Below are 19,802 nucleotides of genomic sequence, written 5' to 3' on the forward strand. Positions count from 1 at the left end.
TTTCCTGCTGCTCGCACTCAAGAAAACTCTGGGGAGCTGGGGAGCTGTGGAGTTGGTGGGTAAACAGCCCACAATAACTCACCGTTTACATATTTGCTCTAACAACTTCTCTACTTAGCTTAAACGATCTTCATATTTCATTGAACCATGACCTAAGATGTGTTTTTAAAGCTAAAAAGGAAAGACAGAGTAGCAGGGGACTCTGTGCCTAATTTGCATAAAGACATACACCGAATTAAGATTCTCTGGTCATTTTATACCTTGTTAATATTAACACATTTAAAGAAATGTTGGTTGGTGTTGAATGTGTTCTCATCTAAATGAGGTTAATAGCTATCACTTGCTGGGTACTTAACTGTCACACAGTGTGCTAGATGTTGAGAGATATTAACTTTAAAAAAAAAAAACTTCACTAGATGTAAAATCAAGTGACTGAAAAAAAAAAAAAAAAGTTTTTCATCAAACTATGGAAGCCAGATGTGGATAAATACTGACAAAGAAAAAATACTGACTTAGGCCATAGTTAGGAGAAATATCTTTCAAAATAGACTTCTAATTCCAGATTAGCAGACTGCATTATAAGAAATCTATCACACTGGCCAGAGGAAATCCAATATACAAAGTTGGACCTATACAAAGGATTGAAAAGGTAGATAAGTAAATGTGATTCCACATTTTAAAATCCTGTATCTATATATAATAGACATGTCATGTGTCTAAAAATAAATCTATACAGGAATATGCAAGGAGGAAGGAAATGTAAGTATGCTAATGCAAATACCTGATAAAATGAACACTAGAACCAAGGAGAAAATCTTTTTCACAAAGTATTTTACAGAAAGTACTTTTAACCCAATTTTATAAATTATGAAAGTGCCAAAGACATTTGCAGAATTTATTTGTATCCAGAATATGTACAGAAGTTTAAAGCAATTCAATTCCAAAATATATTTTAAAAAACTGAAACAATTAAAAAAGAAGTGAAGGGCAAATAAGCATTTGGGAAGATGTTCAGTATTATCTAAGAAAACTGAGAACAAAACTGAAATGGGATGGGAAAGGACCCAACCAGCTCCTGCTTACAACCCCAGCTCCAGGGAATATGGCATCCTCTTCTGGACTTTCACAAGCACACACTCTCGCATTTACACACACACACACACACACACACACACACACACACACACACAGGGGGGGGCAAAAGTCTTAGGAAAAAATAAGGAAATGCTGTCATCTACAATAATGTGGATTAACCTTGGAAAGGAAGATTAAAGTGAAGTAAGTTATGCACAGAAAACCAAATGCCCTATGACTTTACTGTTATGTAAAATCAAAGCATCGAGTCTGAATCTATTACTCTACTAAACTTTTAAGAACTTGTACTATAGATTGGACAAGAGGATAGTATCTGACAGAGGTTTGGGGAAAAGGATAGATAGAAGAAAGGTAAAATGTTGATCAAAAGTGTACAACATTTTAGTTAAGAAAAGCAAGAGTTAGTGATTACACAAAATGACTATACAGTAGTGCAGTAGATATCCCAAAATTTCTAAGAGGAGACTTCACATAGGAATGGTGATGCACACTAGGAAGGAATCCCAGGAGTCAGAAAGTGAGAAAGCACTGGGGAAGATGGAGGACTGGGTGTACACACACACACACACACACACACACACACACACACACACTTTCATACAAAGACATGAAGCAATAGACTATTAAATTATCTTGAAGCTCACTCACATTGTGTCCCACAAAAACATACAATCACTACTTCTCGATTAAAAACAAAACATAGCCAAATATAATGAATGGTACATCCTCGGGAGGCTAGGGCAGACAACTGCCATGGAGTGAAGCCAGCCTAGGCTACACAGCTAGTACGAGACCAGAAATGCCATTTCAAACATTTTTTAAAAGTACCCACTAGGGTGCTTGCCATCAAGCCTGACTACCTAAGTTCAATTCTCTGGACCCACAGAGTGAAAAAAGAAAAACCAACTCATCCAAGTTGTTCTCCGTCCTCCACAAGAATGCAGTGGTATATAGAAACACACACACACACACACACACACACACACACACAATGAAAATAAGTAAAAATAAATTTAACAACAACAAAAAAGAATATTCATGTATCTAGATTTAGGCAAGGGCTGTCTGTACCACTGAGTCACATGCCTATCCCTGAGGTAATCAGATTTAATACTTACAAGGGCTGAAAGAGATGGCTCAGTGGTTAAGAGCACTAGCTGTTCTTACAAAAGAATCAAGTTAGGTTTCCAGCACTCACAGAGCAGCTCATAACTACCTGTAACTTCAGTTCCAGGGGATCCAATGCCCTTTTCTGGCTCCTCAAGTAACAGGCCTTCATGGGTACACATATACACATGCAGTCACGACACATAAACACATAAACACACACACACACACACAAATCTGCAAAGAACACTTCAATTTCATATACTTTTCTGTAGTAAATGAAAAAAAAATCTACTATGAGCTTCTGTTGTCTTTGTAAACGGGTAAAAAATAAAGAGCAGTATCAAAAGAAAGAGAAAATTACACTATACAGAAAAACCATCTTGAAAAACCAGAGAGAGAGAGAGAGAGAGAGAGAGAGAGAATACTCCAAAAGAGGTGAAGTCATTTACTCCTAGATGCAATGTAAACTGTCACTGTAACCCAGTGAAAGTGCCCTGTAACTGAAAACAGAGCAACAGAGAGTAGGGAAGAAACTAACCCAATTACAACTTTCAGTTCCTTTCAATACCCTTTTCATATAAATTCCCTGCTTCACTAACATTTTATCCTGTAATACACATCTACAGTACTGAGTCTCCCATAACTTCAAGGTTTTTATCTCTGTAAAGAAGTAATATTGCCGGGTGGTGGTGGTGCACGCACGCCTTTAATCCCAGCACTCGGGAGGCGAAGGCAGGTGGATCTCTATGAGTTCGAGGCCAGTCTGGTCTACCAAGTGAGTTCCAGGAAAGGCGCAAAGCTACACAGAGAAACCCTGTCTCGAAAAACCAAAAAAAAAAAAAAAAGTAATATTTCTGATTACAGCTTGGTACTTTTGCTTCCAACATCCACTTCAAGCTTATAAATTTCCATGTGAGATAAAGGCAACCCCCCCCCCCGCAAAGTAACTACCACCACCAAAACAGAAAACAAAGTGATATCCACAAGGTGGTGGGGGTGGGGGGATGGGGACCAAATAGGGAAAGAGGTTGGGAATACCTTATATTAAGCAGCATTCACTTTCAACTGATTTTTCAGAAATAACTATATTCTAGGGTTTTAATCAAATAAAATATGATAGTCTGCTCAGAAACTTTCTACCATAACAAGTGATTTAAGTTCATCAAGAAAAACAAATGATTTATCTTGGTCAATAGAAGATACAGCAAATATAAACAGTAGGTCTGAGTTTATTTTGATTACATTAAAGTGACCAAGCATTATCTTCATTTTCCAGAAATTAAGATGTTTTCCTTTTTCTTTTGAGATAGAGATCTTGCTATGCAGCCCTAGCTGGCTTCAAATGCAGAGATCCACCTGCCTCTATCTCCCAAGTACAGGAATTAAAAGTGTGTGCTACCACCCACACCTGGCAGAGAGACATTTTTAAAGTCTCATCTTTCAAATATATATATTGTTGCTATTGTTTGTTTAAGTGTGAGCACTCAGGCCATGGGCATGTAAAGGTCAGAGGGCAATTTTCCAGAATCAATTCTCTTCTGAACCACATTCAAGACCTGTACAGTAAATATTTTTACCCACTAAAGTCTCTCCCTATAAATCACAATTACTTCCTCCATCCGAGAAGATATGTGAACCAAAATGGCTAGCAAGTTTCAAGGTGGGATCTGTACAAATTGGTTTGCTTTACTCTGAAGGGGAAAGGAGATGTTAAAGAATCAAATAAACCACTACTACCAAATACATTTTGGAAATTTGTCCTTTTAGCTTACAATCTAGTATAAACAAACAAATATAGTCGTCAGTCAATATCAGAACTTTTAACAACTCTACAGCAAAAACAAAACAAAGTGCCATAAGGAGCACAGAGAAAGAAATGAACATCCAGATGAGTAAGCAATCAAGATGTTGAAATAGAGTTCTCCGTGCAAGATAAACGGCAAAGATGGAAAAAAGTTGTCAGTGTCTCTTCTACCATTTCAAGCTCAGAGAACAGTTAATAAGGAAATACAGAAAAATAAATGTGTCTGAAAAATAAGAGTCTGACAGAATGGGGTCGTAATATTAAAGGCATTAAGTCACAATGTATCACAATGTTTATACCCAATCCTACAAAAGAGATACATACACTATTTAACCATATAGTAAGAAATAATAAAGCATGGACCAGAAAGGGTTTGGAGGAGACAGTTACAGTAATTAACTCCTTGAATCCTAGTGTGCTAGATAGACGCTGAGGCATGACTGCCCCAGTACAAGGCCAAACTAGGCTAGAGTGAGATCCTGTTTTCAAGGAAATGAATGAAGAGGGATAGAAAGAGGGTAGTAATAGAAAGTCTAACACAATAATGACAGCCTAAATGAGGCTGTAAGAACAAAAAAGGTGCCAGGCATAGCAGCGCGCGCACGCCTTTAAATCCCAGCACTCAGGAGGCAGAGGCAGGCAGAGCTGAGTGATTTGAGGCCAGCCTGGTCTAAAAAGCAAGTTCCAGAATAGCCAGGGGTGTTACACAGAGAAACTCTGTCTAGGAAAAAAAAATAATAATAATCAAAATAATACTTAAATTTTTAAAAGAATGGAAAGGCAGATATAAATATTAGTGTTAAGAGGAAAGAAATTTAATGAGGATGGAACAGATGAAAATGTGAGGTAAAGACTGACCAGAGAAAAGAGCAAGGTCCATCTTCTTAGAATGAAAGGTAGAACTGCCACTTTTGGAAACCTTTAAACAGTTCACCCAAAGTTCCATTCTCTTCTGTTTCTGCACTTATTCTCTATCTTACATTTCTGATACTTTTTCTATGACATACATATCAAACCAGAAGCATTTTGTAACAGGAGCTTAAAAATATCCTAATTTCACAACATTCTGAACAGCAGTTGTGAGAACAAAATAACTTTAACCAGGTGCCCCATAGACTAGGCTAGTAAACAGCAGTGACTTAACCTCTATTTCTATCTGAGGTCCAGTCACTGGATTCTCAGGGTCTGAGTATTCTTCAACAGCAAAGCCTTCTGCTGTACCCTGATACAACAGAGCCTACATGGATGGAGTCAAAACCAGCTATACACACTTCCTCCTACTACTACTAATTAACCTGACTTCATTAACTGCAAGTCAACAGCTCACGCAGCAAATCAGCCATCCATAACTAATAATTAGATCTCCAAGAAATATTTTTGGTCTATCTTGTAAAGACAAAATAGAAAAACCCATTCAAAGATTTAAGCCTCCTCATTGTTCTTTTAAACCAAATTGAGACTGGAAGGAACCAGTGGTGGAATGCTTGCTTAACAAGCCAGAGAACCTAGGTTCATTCCAAGCCCTACCAAAAAAAAAGAAAAAAAAAATTAAGTAACAAACAAAAACTACAATCAAGCTGAATGTATCACCAGAAACATTGATTTTGTTTCTTGTACTTTCAGACAATCTCAATGTAGTTTGTGCTAACCTTGACCAACAACCTGAGTGCTGACTATAATGAGGTCAAACCACAGTATAGGGCTGGAGAGATGGCTCAGAGTTAAGAGCACTGGGTGTTCTTCCAGAGGTTCTGAGTTCAATTCCCAGCAACCACATGATGGTTCACAACCATCTATAATGAAATCTGGTGCCCTCTTCTGGCCTGCAGGGATGCAGGCAGAACACTGTCTGTATACAGGATGGATGGATGGATGGATGGATGGATGGATGGATGGATAAATGTTAGGTTTTTTTAAAGACCACAGTCTACCTAGAAAATTTCTTTAAAAAAAAAAAAATCTTTAGGGGCTGGGAAGTTGGCTCAGTGGTTAAAAGCACTTTTTGCTCTTTGCAGAGCACCCACATGGCAGTTCACAACTGTCTGTAACTCCAATCCCAGAGCATGACACCCTCTTCTGATCATCTGACCTCAGCAGGCACCAGGCCAGCAAAACTCTCATAAAATAAAATATTTGAATTTTTTTTAAAATCTTTTTAAATAGAGGGGAGAAATAGCCAAGGAAACGAAACTGACACTTAAGTACCCCTTAAGTACCCTTAAAAGGTTACATTTTTTTTTTTAAACAAAACATGTCTGTTTGAGAGGTACCACGAATATTAACTGAAGTTGAACACACCACAGTATTAAAGACTTTCAAATCAGTTCAGGGTATGAATCCAAACTAACTTTGATGCAAAACACTGAAGTTTTTGTAGCATTTGCTTCCTATTCCATCAGCAAATTACTCAAGTTTTGGGGGGTATTTGTTTCCTAATCCATCAGCAGGAACTATTAGAAGGACTTGCCTGTGAGCCTGTATGTCAGCTAGGCCATGTATCTGTGCCTACCATAGGAACACCACATTTACATTTATTACATGGCTTATCAGGAAGATGCTAAGGATTCACACACCTCAACAATCAAATAGTAACGAAAACTTCATTCAACAGCTTATGAGGAGAAATTCATCTAAGAAAGCTGATGAGAGGAAATGCATGAGTTGAGATCTGGAGACAAATGCAGACAAAGAACATGCAGAAGCCTCTAGAATGATTTCAATACTATTTTGGGTATAGTATACATTTCCTTTAAAAAACTACATTGGTAATTCATTAGTATGTGGGCTTGGAAAATGTCATATTGATGTTTCTTACAGCATAGCACATGGTCTACATTATTTATTCAAATGAAGCAAGTAATCCAGAAACAGCAACAGTCCCTATGTTCACTCAACTCTATCTTCCCTTCACTTAGCTATTCAACGATTATCCCACCCAAATACAGTGCTGAGCACTAGGACCCAATGGTGGGCAAGAGAGGCTAGATGCCACTGTGAAGCTTACAATCTTGTCTACTCACTGAAGAGCCAATCATCTGGCTCTACTACTAAACCTAGCAGAAAATAAAACTTTCTGCACTAAACTAGACAAATGAATTCATGTTCCTCAGCACTATGTACAGTTGCTATCTTTCTAATTCTTGTTTTTTCAAATAAAACTAGCCATTAATTATGGGCCCCAAATTTTAAGCAGAACATTTGACAAGCAACACAATGCAAAACAAACAAAACAAACAGCAATAACAACAAAAACAAAATCCTTAAGATCAGACTTCATTTAAAAAAATAAAAAAGAAAAAGAGAAGACAAGCTTTTGATCAAGAGAAGACTTGGAAACATGACAACTATCTTCCATGTTTTAAAGAACTAGTACAGTACACAAATTTGTTTTGTACCATTCCAAAGCATTATATTTGGAAAATGCATGGATATGGATTTCTGTTTCAGTAAGATTTTTAACAATTCAAACTATTCAGAATTCAACCACTTTAGATTTCTGTAGAGTTGTATACTTTATAAAAGGCAAAATTTCATTGATCCCTTTAAATGATTTTTTTTAAAAAAGACAAGGATTAGGTATTATAGTTTAGCAAAAAGTCTTCAATGGTTTTGCTAAGAAACTGAACAAATCATACAAGAAAAGAAACTGGGCAAACAGTGCCTGAACTCAAGTCCAATCTAGACTGCCCAACCATAACGTGTTCCTACCTACTGGTGTATCCAGGCATGAACCACATGGCCAGCTGTCAGAAATGATGGGCAATATTATCGAAAAGCTCCTTCCCAAATGAGCCCTTTGGAAATCAAGCTGGTCAATGAAAAGACTCCCCAGTGAGTGGACTTTCTACATGCTAGCTCCATGAGGAGAGTAACTCTGTGTTCACTGCTCCATTACAGTGTCTAAACTAGTGCTGGCATGTAGTATGTGCTCTTAAGAGATTTACTAAGTATGCACAGTGCTAATCACACCAACTCTACTCTATAGTACACACTTATCACACAAAAAACTCACTAAGATATCTAGCAACACAAACCCATTGTTAAAATTGCCATTACACACTTAAATTGCTATCTAAAGTTATGAATCAATCTAGTCAGTTTGCAAAACAAACTGAATTGCAGAAAATGAAAACTTTGGCAAAGGTAAAAATATTACAAGTAAAAAGTAACGTCATATAAAAAGCACAAGTCAAATTGCTAGAGTTTTCAGTTGCAAAATTCTTAAAACTGGCATTCTGTGCGTACTTGAACACTATGAAGAAATGTATACAGATCCTATGGTTTAAAGACACTTGGGTGCTCTGCTCACAACTTACAGTAAGAGATCTGCAAATTTCACGGATGCATGCTCTACACTGAGCACCAGCATAACCAGTCCCTACAGATGGCTATCCATTTGGCATTACCACAAACTAAGACAAACAGAAAAATAACCCCAATCCTAAAACTAGCTTGTAACACCACAAACCATAAAGCCGAAAGACCCAGACATGTTAATATAAGAATCTACAAAACCTACAAGTACTCAAAAGCCACTTTTACTTCCCTCTACATAATAGACAGGAACCAATATACACATTTGAGACCATTATTGTATAACAAACAAAGCTTAACAGACATATAAAAAGTTTACTCCAATTTCACCAGATTAAATTATCTCTGCAAAATTTTCTGAACACACACTCATTAGGATTATTATTAATTAAAAGGCCTAAACCATACAGTGAGCAGTTTCAGATTTATAGTGGTCTGAGAATTTACTAATCCATTCACTCGGTTACACTGTACCACTATATCCATGTATATTATTGACAACTGAGTGTTGAACTTAAGGCATTTTTTCCTCCTTTTGAAAACCATGAGTTTGGAAGAACAGGTAAAAAGCCACCCGGCACAAAAATATCTCAGCTGTAATTCCCTTCCTTCTCTTCAAACTCTACTACTACCAACGTCTACTTACACATATTTCGAGTATTAAAATAAACTTTACAAAAGCTGCTTTTCCCATCCCCGTATTAACCACATGAAATATCTGCCATCCTTACCTAACTCTGATATCACCCCCCGATTCTGATTGCTCTTTACAATATAAGTCCCTGTACTGCAATCTATTAATAAAGAACCAACCTTTTCTCCATAAACAGGTTTCAAAAGTATTAAGACAAATTAAGATACATCCTAGTTATCCTAACTAGCGATGCTGAGAGAGCAGAGCAGTTTGCAGAAACCTGGTAACAGTTACAGCAACAAGTTTAAAACTTTGAACTCTTAGAAACCGTCCCTGCTGAAGCTGGTCGTTTGGTCCCTCCAACCCCCAAAGGTGCGCATAGCGCCCCTCCCCACTAGAACCCCCTCCTCTGGTCCGGGAAGTGGACCTGAGGCACCCAACCCCACTCTAGGCCTCCTAGGGGTGGGGGGCAGGACTCACCTGAGCACTGGGCTGTAGGGGCTGCGCGAGCGCCGCCAGCTGCTGCTGCTGTACGGGCTGGGGGACACGTCGCCGCCCCGCTCGTAGGAGCTGTGGCGGCTGTAGCTGGGCGAACGGCGCCGGCTGTAGGGACTCGGAGAGCGCGGCAGCCTCCGGGAATAGGGACTGCTGCCACCTCCCACCGGGCTGGGAGACTTGCGACTCCGGAGGCTCTGCGAGGCCCTGTGGGACACCGGGCTTTCGTCCCGGCCTCCTAGCGGGCTCAGGGACCGCTGCCGCCGCCTGTAGGCCTTGGGCTCGCTCTTGTCCTCCCGGTAGGCCTTGGGCGGCTCCTTATAGGCCGAGGGTGGCTCCTTGGACGACTTAGTCCGGCTGCGGTGGGCCTTGAGGTCCCGGTCCTTGCGGCTGCTGCTGCTGCTAGACGTAGCCGACGCACTCTTGCGGCGGCCGCCGCTGCTGCTGCTGCTGCCGCTCTTGACGGCCTCGGCCCGCTCCTCGCCGCTGTGTCCGTGGCGGCCGCGGGCCTTGGAGGCCTCGCTGCTGCTGCGCGTCCCGTCCCGCCGCCGGTGCTCGCGGTGACGCTCCTTGCTGCGGCCACTGCTGCTGCGGCGGTCCCGGCGCGGCCTGCGCTCCGACCCCTCCGCGCGCCGCTGCGTGCCGGAGGAGGAGGCCGGACTCCCGCCGTTGCCCCCCGTTCCCCCGGCAGCCGTCGCCGCCGTTGCCGCGCTGGCGCCCCCCAGCAGCAGCCCCTGCTCGGACTGGGAGCTCACATCCTCGTACTCCACCAGCGGGGTCACACCCCCGCCGCTACTGGCACCGCCACCGCCGTCCTGCTGCGGCTGGGGCAGCGAGAAGACCCGGCGCTTCTCCGCCTCCTGCCCGGCGCGGGGCCCGCGGCGCCGCTTCTGCCGCCCTCCGGGGCGCCTCTTGCCTCTCGCCAGCCGCTTGACCTCCAGAGGGGGGCCCGGGCTGAAGCAGGAGGAGGAGGCCGCGGCGGCGGCGGCTGCGGCGGCGGCCGCGCCGGGGGCAGCCAGGAAGAGCAGAGGCGGCGGCGGCGGCGGCGGTTGCAGGAGCTGCGGCTGCAGGAGCGGCAACAGCAGCGGCGGCTGCTGAGGGGACAGGAATCGCCTGCGCTTGCGGCGCTCCTCCAACTTCTTCTCGGCCCAGCTCAGGCCCCCGCCTCCCCCCAGCGCCGTGTCCGAGCTGCTCGGCATCGCCTAGAGCCCGCCGCAGAGTGCGGCGCGGGTGCGGCCTCCTCCGGGGTCAGACCCTGGCCATGTCCCCCGCCGGGAAGGGGGACGGCGGCAGCGGCGGAGGGGTAGCGAGCAGTAGGGCCGGCCGGGAGCCGCGCCACGATAATCCGGGTCGGGACGCGCGTCCCCGGTTCCAGTCGCGGTGTGTGCGCAGCGGCCTCCGGGCCTGGCGCGGGAGGATCCTGTCCTCGGCAGCAGAACGCCGGCCGCGCCGGGCGGCGGCGGCGGCGGCCTCGGGCTCCGGCGGCGCAACGCGGAAGTGCCACCGCGGGCCGCGCTTCACTCCATCGTCCTGACGTCGGGGGCGAGCTCGCGGGAGGGCAGTGGGCGCGACCGCAGCACGCCTCCGTCGCCCGCCGCTGCGCGTCCACGTCGTCCTGTGGCGGCGGCGGCGACACCCCGCGGCGCTCGGACGGGCCTGGGCCTCGCGCCCCGAGGGCACTGCGCGCAGTTTCCGGAGCGGGGGCGCGGCCCGCTGTCCTCCGCCCCTCCACGCGGGCCCCGCGCGCGCCGCTCGCCCCTCCCTTCACTCCGCGTTCTCCCTGCGGGAGGGCGACGCGACTGGCTGGCGGGGCCCTCACCCGCACCACCCCCTCGCCGCGCTCCTCCGGCCTTTTCCCCTAAGCCCGACGCTGGGCCGGCGGCGCGCACGCTCGTCACGTTCAGGAACGCAGACAGGGAGTGGTGGCGCCGTCCAGGGAGGTGGGAACGTAGGCGCTGCGCGGCGGCGTGCTCGCTCCCGCCGGGTCCCTGGCATCGCCGGAAGTGACGTCAGGAGCCGCTCCGCTGCCGGAAGGGGTGGGGCAGGGAAGCGGGGTTAAAGAAAGGAGAGGAGGCGTGGGCTGCGCCGTGGTGTCTAGGCTGCGCCAGCCATGGTGCTCGTTGCTCGCCTCCAGTGAAAGGTCATGGCAGGACCCGGGCGAGCCTTCACGACTACCCTTATCCCAGCCTCGGGATTGGAACAGCTGTGAGAGGAGACGAGACTCCCCGCAGAGGGCGGAGATGACGTTAGCCTGGCCAGACACGTACGCCCAAGTTCAAGGACCCATCGTAACCTAAAAATATACTAGGTGATCGTAGCTTCGAGCTTCCGCAACACTGAAGTTCCCTTTTTAAAAGCCTAAAGTCAATCTGGAGAATTAAGTCGAATGTCAAAGGACTACTGAAAATCCCAGGGACTGCTGCTCTCTTTGTACTTTCACCTTTATATCTAAACCAATAAGGCTGTCCGCTACATAATGCCCTCACATCGCATCTCTTTAAGATTGCCCTTCAGCTAGAGGCTAGGCATCCAGGATAATTAGATTAAAATCTAAATGGCTTATTGGCTTTTAGTATGGTTGGAAAGAGGCTAAACTGTCTGCTCAGTGGTTACATATAGTTACTCCAGATCATCAGCTGGTTCGTAGTTCTTAAACACTTAGTAATTTAATCGAGTTCAGCGTATCACAAACTGGTAGAAGATCATACTTCACGGTATAAAAAAGATATTTGCTACAAGATAAAGGAATAGGTTTGAAATTGAGCTATTTCAGATAATGACAGGCCTGAATGGATCATCAAGGGGACCTTATTACATAGCCGGGTTGGCGGGGAGGGCAAAGGTACCAAGAAACTGAATTTTTAAAGTATGTTGCCTAAAGCAGATTTTTTTTTTTCTTTACAGTATTGTTAACTGGCACTTCTGTAGCTTTGTTGTAAGAATCCTAATCATTGCTGAAAGATCAGAGGAAATAAACCACAGCCACTTCTCACCTCACCAACTCCTCAGCCAAAAGGGGTGCGAGATCTTGTCTCCACAAATCCTTAGACTAAGTGCCTCTGAATTCTCAGCCGAAAGGGTGGAACTCCTCTCCTGCCTTATCTTCTTTTCTCTGCCTAGCCATATCACTTCCTGTCTCAACCTTCCTAATGCTGGGATTAAAGGCGTGTGACTCCCAAATACTGGGATTAAAGGTGTGAGCCATCATCGCCTGGCTCTTTTTCTCTTGTCTAGATTAATCTCATGTAGTCTAGGGTGGCCTTGAACTCACAGAGATCCAGACAGATCTCTGACTCCCAAGTGCTAGAATTAAAGGTGTGTGCCACACTGCCTGGCCTCTATGTTTAATCTAGTGTCTGGCCTCTAATCCTCAGGCGAATTTTATTTCTTAGAGTACAAATTATCATCACATAGCTTCTTAACTTAGAGAGTGCCTTTTTAAAATAAGATCAGTCTGCCCCATCATGCTGCTTTTTAAAGCCTGGTGCAAAGATACATGTCTATTCAGATTTTAGATAATCTGAAACAGGTCAAGGAAGATGGTGAGTGTCTGGCCTATCTGAGCTCTACATAATGACCCACCCTCATAAAAGATAAATAAGCCTGGACCAGAACAGAGAAGGCAAAATGAGGTTTGTACAGTAGTTCCTCCAGCAGAAGCTACCCCACTTAAGAATGCCATCTATCTTGTCCCTACAAAGGAAACTTGTAGTAAATAGATAGTACCTAGTCCAGGATTCAAGCAGAAAACTTATGAAAATATTTTAGTGGGTTTCTGCCATCCACGTTTCCTCAACATCCTAATTTTGGAAAATGGGTAAATGGAGCATTTTAAGTTCCCCAGAGGCACTTGCCCAACTTGCTTGGAAAAGCTTTTAATAGAATTCAAGCTCCAAAACAATAGAAATGATCTTTAAATTAGATGTTTCTATAAGAATATCTGCTACTTGCGTAGAAAGATTTTAAATTGTCGCTTGGAACTTTGTTTTTGCAATTTGCTATTAATGTGCTTTTCATGTAGTTATGTGTCTTTATTGCCCCTATGATTTAAAAAAATGTTTTTTCTTTGTCTATCTGAAAAATCATCATACCACACAAGCTATTCTTTAAAGTTTGGGCCTGATTAGGAGGGAGGCGGTATCTCTGTTGTTAGAGAACTTGCATGGTGTGCTCGAAGCCCAGTCACACAAACTAGAACATGGTAGTTGACACCTGCATAGTGGGTAGGTAAGAAACTACCATGCAACTTTGGTGTAGTGTTGAGGAATATCCACACTTAATCTAGAAGGGCTATTAAAAATTTGCCTCCCTTCCAGTAATATACCTGATTTACATATTTTACCTAAACAAACTATTCAAACAGATTGCATAAAAAGTCAGAAGAATGCAATTTGACACTGGAGAGATGATTCAGTAATTAAAGAGCACTTGCTTCTCTTTCAGAGGTCCTGGGTTCGGATCCCAGAACCCACAGGGAGGCTCACACTCATCTGTAGTTCAAGGGAGTCCAGTGCTGTCTTTCAGTCTCTGAGGGCACACACATGCCAAAACACACACACACACACACACACACACACACACACACACACACACTAAAAAATACAAAAATCAAATTTCAATTGCTTTAAGCTGGGCAATAAAGAGGTTTGTAAACCCAACCCCAGGACTTAAAAAGTAAAGCACGAGGACCAGGAGTTCAAGGTGAGCTCTGGCTACATAACAAAGTTCAAGACCAGCCTAAGACACATTAGGCCTTGTCTGGAGGCGGAAGGGTGTGATATGACAGAAAGTAAAACAATAAACCTCTAAATGTTTTTATTTTGTAACAGTTACTTTTTCTTTTCTTTTTTCTTTTTTTCTTGACAGGGCTTCTCTGTGTAGTCTTGGCTGTTCCTTGTAGACCAGGCTGGCCTCACAGAGATCCACCAGCTTCTGTCTCTGAGGTGCAGGGATTAAAGGTATATGCCCAGTAAAAGAGTTACTTTAAATAGATAAGGTTTTGGTTTGTTTTTTCTTTTTCTTTCCTCATTTCATGTGTCTATTTGAAGGCCAGGCTGGCCTCAGACTCACAGTCCTCCAGCTTCTGTCTTACAAGTCCTGGGAAACAGGCAGACACCAGTTGGTTTGTTTAATTTCCTCAAATTTCATTTCTAATATAGTAAAAATAGCAGTAGATACATTTTTATAAAGTACTTTGTGGTTTCCACGGATTTTTAAGAGTATGAAGGACTTCAGGCCAAATGCTACACTGAATCACAAACATCAAAACTTAATTGTTGCCTTCAAGCTTGTACATGATAGACAGTTGACAAGAAGGCCACACGCTGTCACCCCATGATCCTATAAATAGGAATTTAACAGTATGTGTCAACCTTTAGAGGTTGGTTGGTTTAGAGTTTTTCTTAGTCTTGAAAAGCTTTAAACTTTTAGCCTTTTTATTCTCCATCACACACACACACACACACACACACACACACACACACACATGCACACACACACACTGCTGGTATTTACTGAACACTTACTATGCACCACATTCTATGCCAAGTATTTTCTCATTTAATACAACAGCATTTACAAGTAAGACAGTCATAGTCTAGGTTTTTCCAGGGGCTGGTCCTGGTTTACACTGCTTGTTCAAGTTAATAGAACTCCCTTTCAATCATGAGTTTTCCCTCCTGATTATAAATTGTCATGTCAACCTTCCTGTAAAAATTATCAGTGGTTACAAGTGACAGTAAGGCATACAGAAACTCGCCCACAGTATACTTCTAGTGACTAGAACTCATTGATCTGTCCATATTTGACGACCATACTTTCAAGAATGCAAGCTGTTTTACGATGACATCACTGCTCCTGAACTTTAGATTGAGCCCAATGGTAGTAATATATTCCAGAATTACAATAGAAAAGTATAATGCTGTTATAGCTTTAATGTTTCCTTCAAAAATCTGTGTGCTAGAAACTCAGTTACCAAGTTATATGTTAATGGTAACTAAAGACTGGGCCTTTGGGAGGTAATTAGAATTAGACAAGGTCACAATAGCTGACTCTCATGATGAAATTAGTAGCTTTATTTCATTTTTTGTTTAGTTTAAGTTTTTGTTGAATTTTTATTGTTTGTTTGTGTGTATGTATGTGTTTATGTGTGTGCACTAGCCAAGTCTACATAAGGAGACCCTGCCTCAAAATAAAAAAGGAAATAATGCACTGGCAGAAGCAACTTCTGGTAGATAAGGTTTATTTTGGCTCTCAGTTCTAGGATACAGTCTAATGTGACAAAGAAATGACAGTATAGGTATAGGCAGAGTTTTCCTGTCCCGACCACCTGCTCCCAAATTACTGGCAGCCACTTCCCAAATAACTGACTCAGAGACTTAATATAAATTATAAATGCTCAGCCGATAGCTCAGACTTGTTACTAACTAGCTCTTACAACTTAGCCCATTTCTATTAATCTATGTGCTGCCCCTAGGCTTGTGGCTTTTACCTCTATCCCATTTTGTGTATTTGACTTGTTCTCCATCTGGCTGGTGACTCCACTGATCTGCCCTTCTTATCCCATCATTCTCAGTTTGGCTTTCCTGCCTAACTTTAACCTTTTCAGCTATTAGCCAGTCAATTTGTTTATTAAACCAATCATAGTGACATATACTCACATAGTGTACCAGAGGATTATTCTACAGCATTTAGGAGCTTGAGGAAGCTGGTCACATTGCATCCACAGTCAAGAAACATAGAGGGATGAAAACTTGTGCTCAGTTCCCATTCTCTTTCTCACCTACGTCCTCCTTTTTTGTTTGTTTGTTTGTTTGTTTGGTTGGTTGGTTGGTTGGTTGGTTTGGTTTGGTTTTTCAAGACAGGAATTCTCTGTTTAACAGTCCTGGATGTCCTAGAACTTGCTTTGTAGACCAGGCTGGCCTTTAACTCATATCGATCCTCCTGCCTCTGTCTCCCAAGTACTGGAATTAAAGGCATGAACCATCACTGCCTAGCTCCCCAACAACCTAGACTAGTGAATGGTGAAATGGTGACACCCGCTTCACATAGCTGGTGGGTCTTTCCATCTCAATTGACCTAACAGAATAATCACACATAGGAATGCCCAGAGGCCCCTTTTCTAGGTGACTTTACATCTCATCAAGGTAACAATTGAGATTAATCACCACAACTTCTTATATGAATAATAGTTTGATTATAAATAATATCCTGATTTAGGCCAGGCATAGTAGCCCATATATGCCTATAATCAGAGCGCTGGAGATGTGGATGCATGTTTGAGGCCAAAGCAGGTTCTATGAGACTCTACCCCCCTCCAAAAAAAGGAAACCAAACAAACAGAAGCCCCCAAACAATATGTTGATTTTATTATAATTTAAATGTGCTTAGATAAAAACTATATCATTCAACATTCCCTGCAGATAAAGGAAGTAGCTATTGGTTTCTGAGAATGAAATGTAAGTGAAAGTTGTGGAATTAACTTTTGGAAATATTTCTTAATATGGAAGAAAGCCTAGAGCCACCTAGAAGATAGACCTATAGTACACCTGTGAGAGTCTCTAAAGGAAAGTTAGGCTCCTAACAGCTTCTTAATTAAGAGTTCAAGGGCTGGAGAGATGGCTCAGAGGTTAAGAGCACTGACTGTTGTTCTTCCAGAGGTTCTGAGTTCAATTCCCAGCAACCACATGGTGGCTCACAACCATCTATAATGAGATCTGGTGCCCTCTTCTGGCTTGCAGATACATGCAGGCAGAACACTGTAAGCATAATAAATAAACAAATCTTTAGGGGGCTGGAGAGATGGCTCAGAGGTCAAGAGCACTGACTACTCTTCCAGAGGTCCTGAGTTCAATTCCCAGCAATCACATGATGGCTCACAACCATCTGTTATGAGATGCCTTCTTCTGGCCTGCAGTCATACATGCTGTATACGTAATAAATAAATAAATCTTTAAAAAAAGAGTTTAAGAATTATGAACTATACTAAATCTTAAGCAAATTAAATTCATAGTATTACTAAACTACTTAAATAGTGCAATGATTTCTCAAGTTACAGTGCTTACATTATGAAAAACAAAGTGTAAAATACCTATAGAAACAAGATAAAATGAACTATATTTGAAAATCTGAGCATTATGCATTAGTGGCCTTTAAAAGTGCAAGTATACACTTGGCCCCAGTTTCCGGCCAATGGGCAGGCCCTGTGGGAAGGCTCCCCTTTTCCAAGACTGCAGGCAGACCCTGCAGTCTCCACACCCTGCCCCCACACCCATTTGCCCAAGACCCCAGCCTCTTCCTGAGACTCAGAGACCAGCCCCAAGCTCCCATCCACCCCGGAACTCCCATCTGGACCAGAGAGACCCTCCGGTGGACACTACAACCTCAAAGTCTTGCCCCCACACCCAGCATTCCATCCTGCCCCAGAACTCCCATCTGGACCACAGAGCCCCCAGCTCCCATCTGCCCCAGAACTCCCATCTGGACCAGAGCTTCCATCCTGTCCTGGAACTCCCATCTGGACAAGAGGAGCTCCCATCTGGACAAGATAAGAAGACCCCAGGGACTTCCTGAGACTCAGAGTCCAGCCCCCCAGCTCCTATCTGGCCAGCACTCTCATCTGAACCAGAGCTCCCATCCAGCCCAGAGCTTCCATCTGGACCAGAGAGAGGCTCCCTAAATCTGTCAGCTCTGTCTGGACCAAGTACACTGATAAGACCAAGAACAAACCCACAAGGAGATGGACAGACGCCAAGGCAGAAGTACATACAACAAAATAAAGAGCAATACAGCATCACCAGAACCTAGCTCTTCTCCAACAGCTAGACCTGAACATCATGGAATGGAAGAAGAAGAAAACAACCTTATAAGTAACATCATGAAGAGACTAGAGCCTTACACAGAAGAAATCAAAAATAAAGTGGAGGAACAAACAAACAAAAAATGGGAAGAACGCTATAGAAAAAACTAGAGGAAAGGACAATTAAAGCAGAAGAAAACAATAAGTCCCTGAAAGAAAATCATGAAAAAGCAAGGGAAACAGTCCAAGACCTGAAGAGGGAAATAGAAAAAATGAAGAAGACACTAGCAGAGGGAATGCTGGAAATAGAAAATCTGAGTAAACAAACAGGAACTTCAGATGCAAGTATAAGCAACAGAATGCAAGAGATGGAAGAGAGGATCTCTGGTGTTGAAGATACGTTAGAAGAAGTAGATTCAGCAGTCAAAAAAACCACTAAAACCAACAAAGTCATGACCCAAAATGTCCAAGAAATTTGGGACACCATGAAAAGACCAAACCTATGAATAATAGGGATAGAGAAAGGAGAAGAATACCAACTCAAAGGCACAGAAAATATATTTAACAAGATCATAGAAGAAAACTTTACCAACTTAAAGAAGGAAATACCTATGAAGATACAAGAAGCCTATAGAACACCAAACAGACTAGACCCCCCCAAAAAAGTCCCCTCACCACATAATAATTAAACAACTAAACGTACAGAATAAAGAAAGAATATTAAGGGCAGCAAAGGAAAAAGGCCAAGTAACTTATAAAGGCAAACCCATCAGAATAACACCTGATTTCTCAATGGAGACTTTGAAAGCCAGAAGGACCTGGACAGATATAATGCAGACACACTGATGGATGCCAGCCTAGACTAATATACCCAGCAAAACTTTCAATCATCATAGATGGAGTAAACAAGACCTTCCAAGACAAAACCAGATTTAAACAATACTTATCTACAAACCCAGCCCTACAGAAAGCACTAGAAGGAAAATTCCAACCTAAGGAAGGCAGATACACCCATGAAAACACAGGTAAGAGATAACACCACAGCAGTAACACCAAAGAAGAGAAGTACACACACACTACCACCAAAAAATAAAAATAACAGGAATGAACAATCATTGGTCATTAATATCCCTTAATAGCAATGGACTTAATTCACCTATAAAAAGACACAGACTAACAGAATGGATACGAAAACAGGACCCATCTTTCTGCTGTGTACAAGAAAAACACCTCAAATTCAAAGACACACACCTCCTAAGAATAAAAGGCTGGGAAAAGACTTTCCAATCAAATAGTCTTAAGAATCAAGCTGGTGTAGCCATCTTAATATCCAGCAAAATAGACTTCAAACTAAAATCAATCAAAAGAGATGATGAAGGACATTACATACTCATCGCAGGAAAGATCCACCAAGATGAAGTCTCAATTCTGAACATTTATGCCCCAAACACAAGGGCACTCACATATGTAAAAGAAACATTACTAAAGCTTAAATCACATATAAAACCCCACACATTAGTAGTGGGAGATTTCAACACCCCACTTTCACCTCT

General features: G+C 42.9%; 1 protein-coding gene across 4 annotated transcripts in view; it reads right to left on the reverse strand.

Annotated features, from left to right (window-relative positions):
- Cdk13 (cyclin dependent kinase 13) overlaps window positions 1-11,084 on the reverse strand; it is a 96,598-nt gene extending 85,514 nt beyond the window's left edge. For 2 of the 4 annotated variants that reach the window (XM_036187894.1, XM_036187892.1), the window contains exon 1: window positions 9,438-11,084. In XM_036187894.1, the coding sequence (XP_036043787.1) occupies window positions 9,438-10,651 (1,214 nt within the window). In that variant the 5' untranslated portion in view covers window positions 10,652-11,084. The remainder of the gene's footprint in view (window positions 1-9,437) is intronic. The other 2 variants (XM_036187893.1, XM_036187891.1) reach the window with 1 other exon arrangement.
- Between the last annotated feature and the right edge of the window lie 8,718 nt (window positions 11,085-19,802).

Source organism: Onychomys torridus, chromosome 5, assembly GCF_903995425.1.
Source record: "Onychomys torridus chromosome 5, mOncTor1.1, whole genome shotgun sequence".
Classification (NCBI taxonomy): Eukaryota; Metazoa; Chordata; class Mammalia; order Rodentia; family Cricetidae; genus Onychomys; species Onychomys torridus.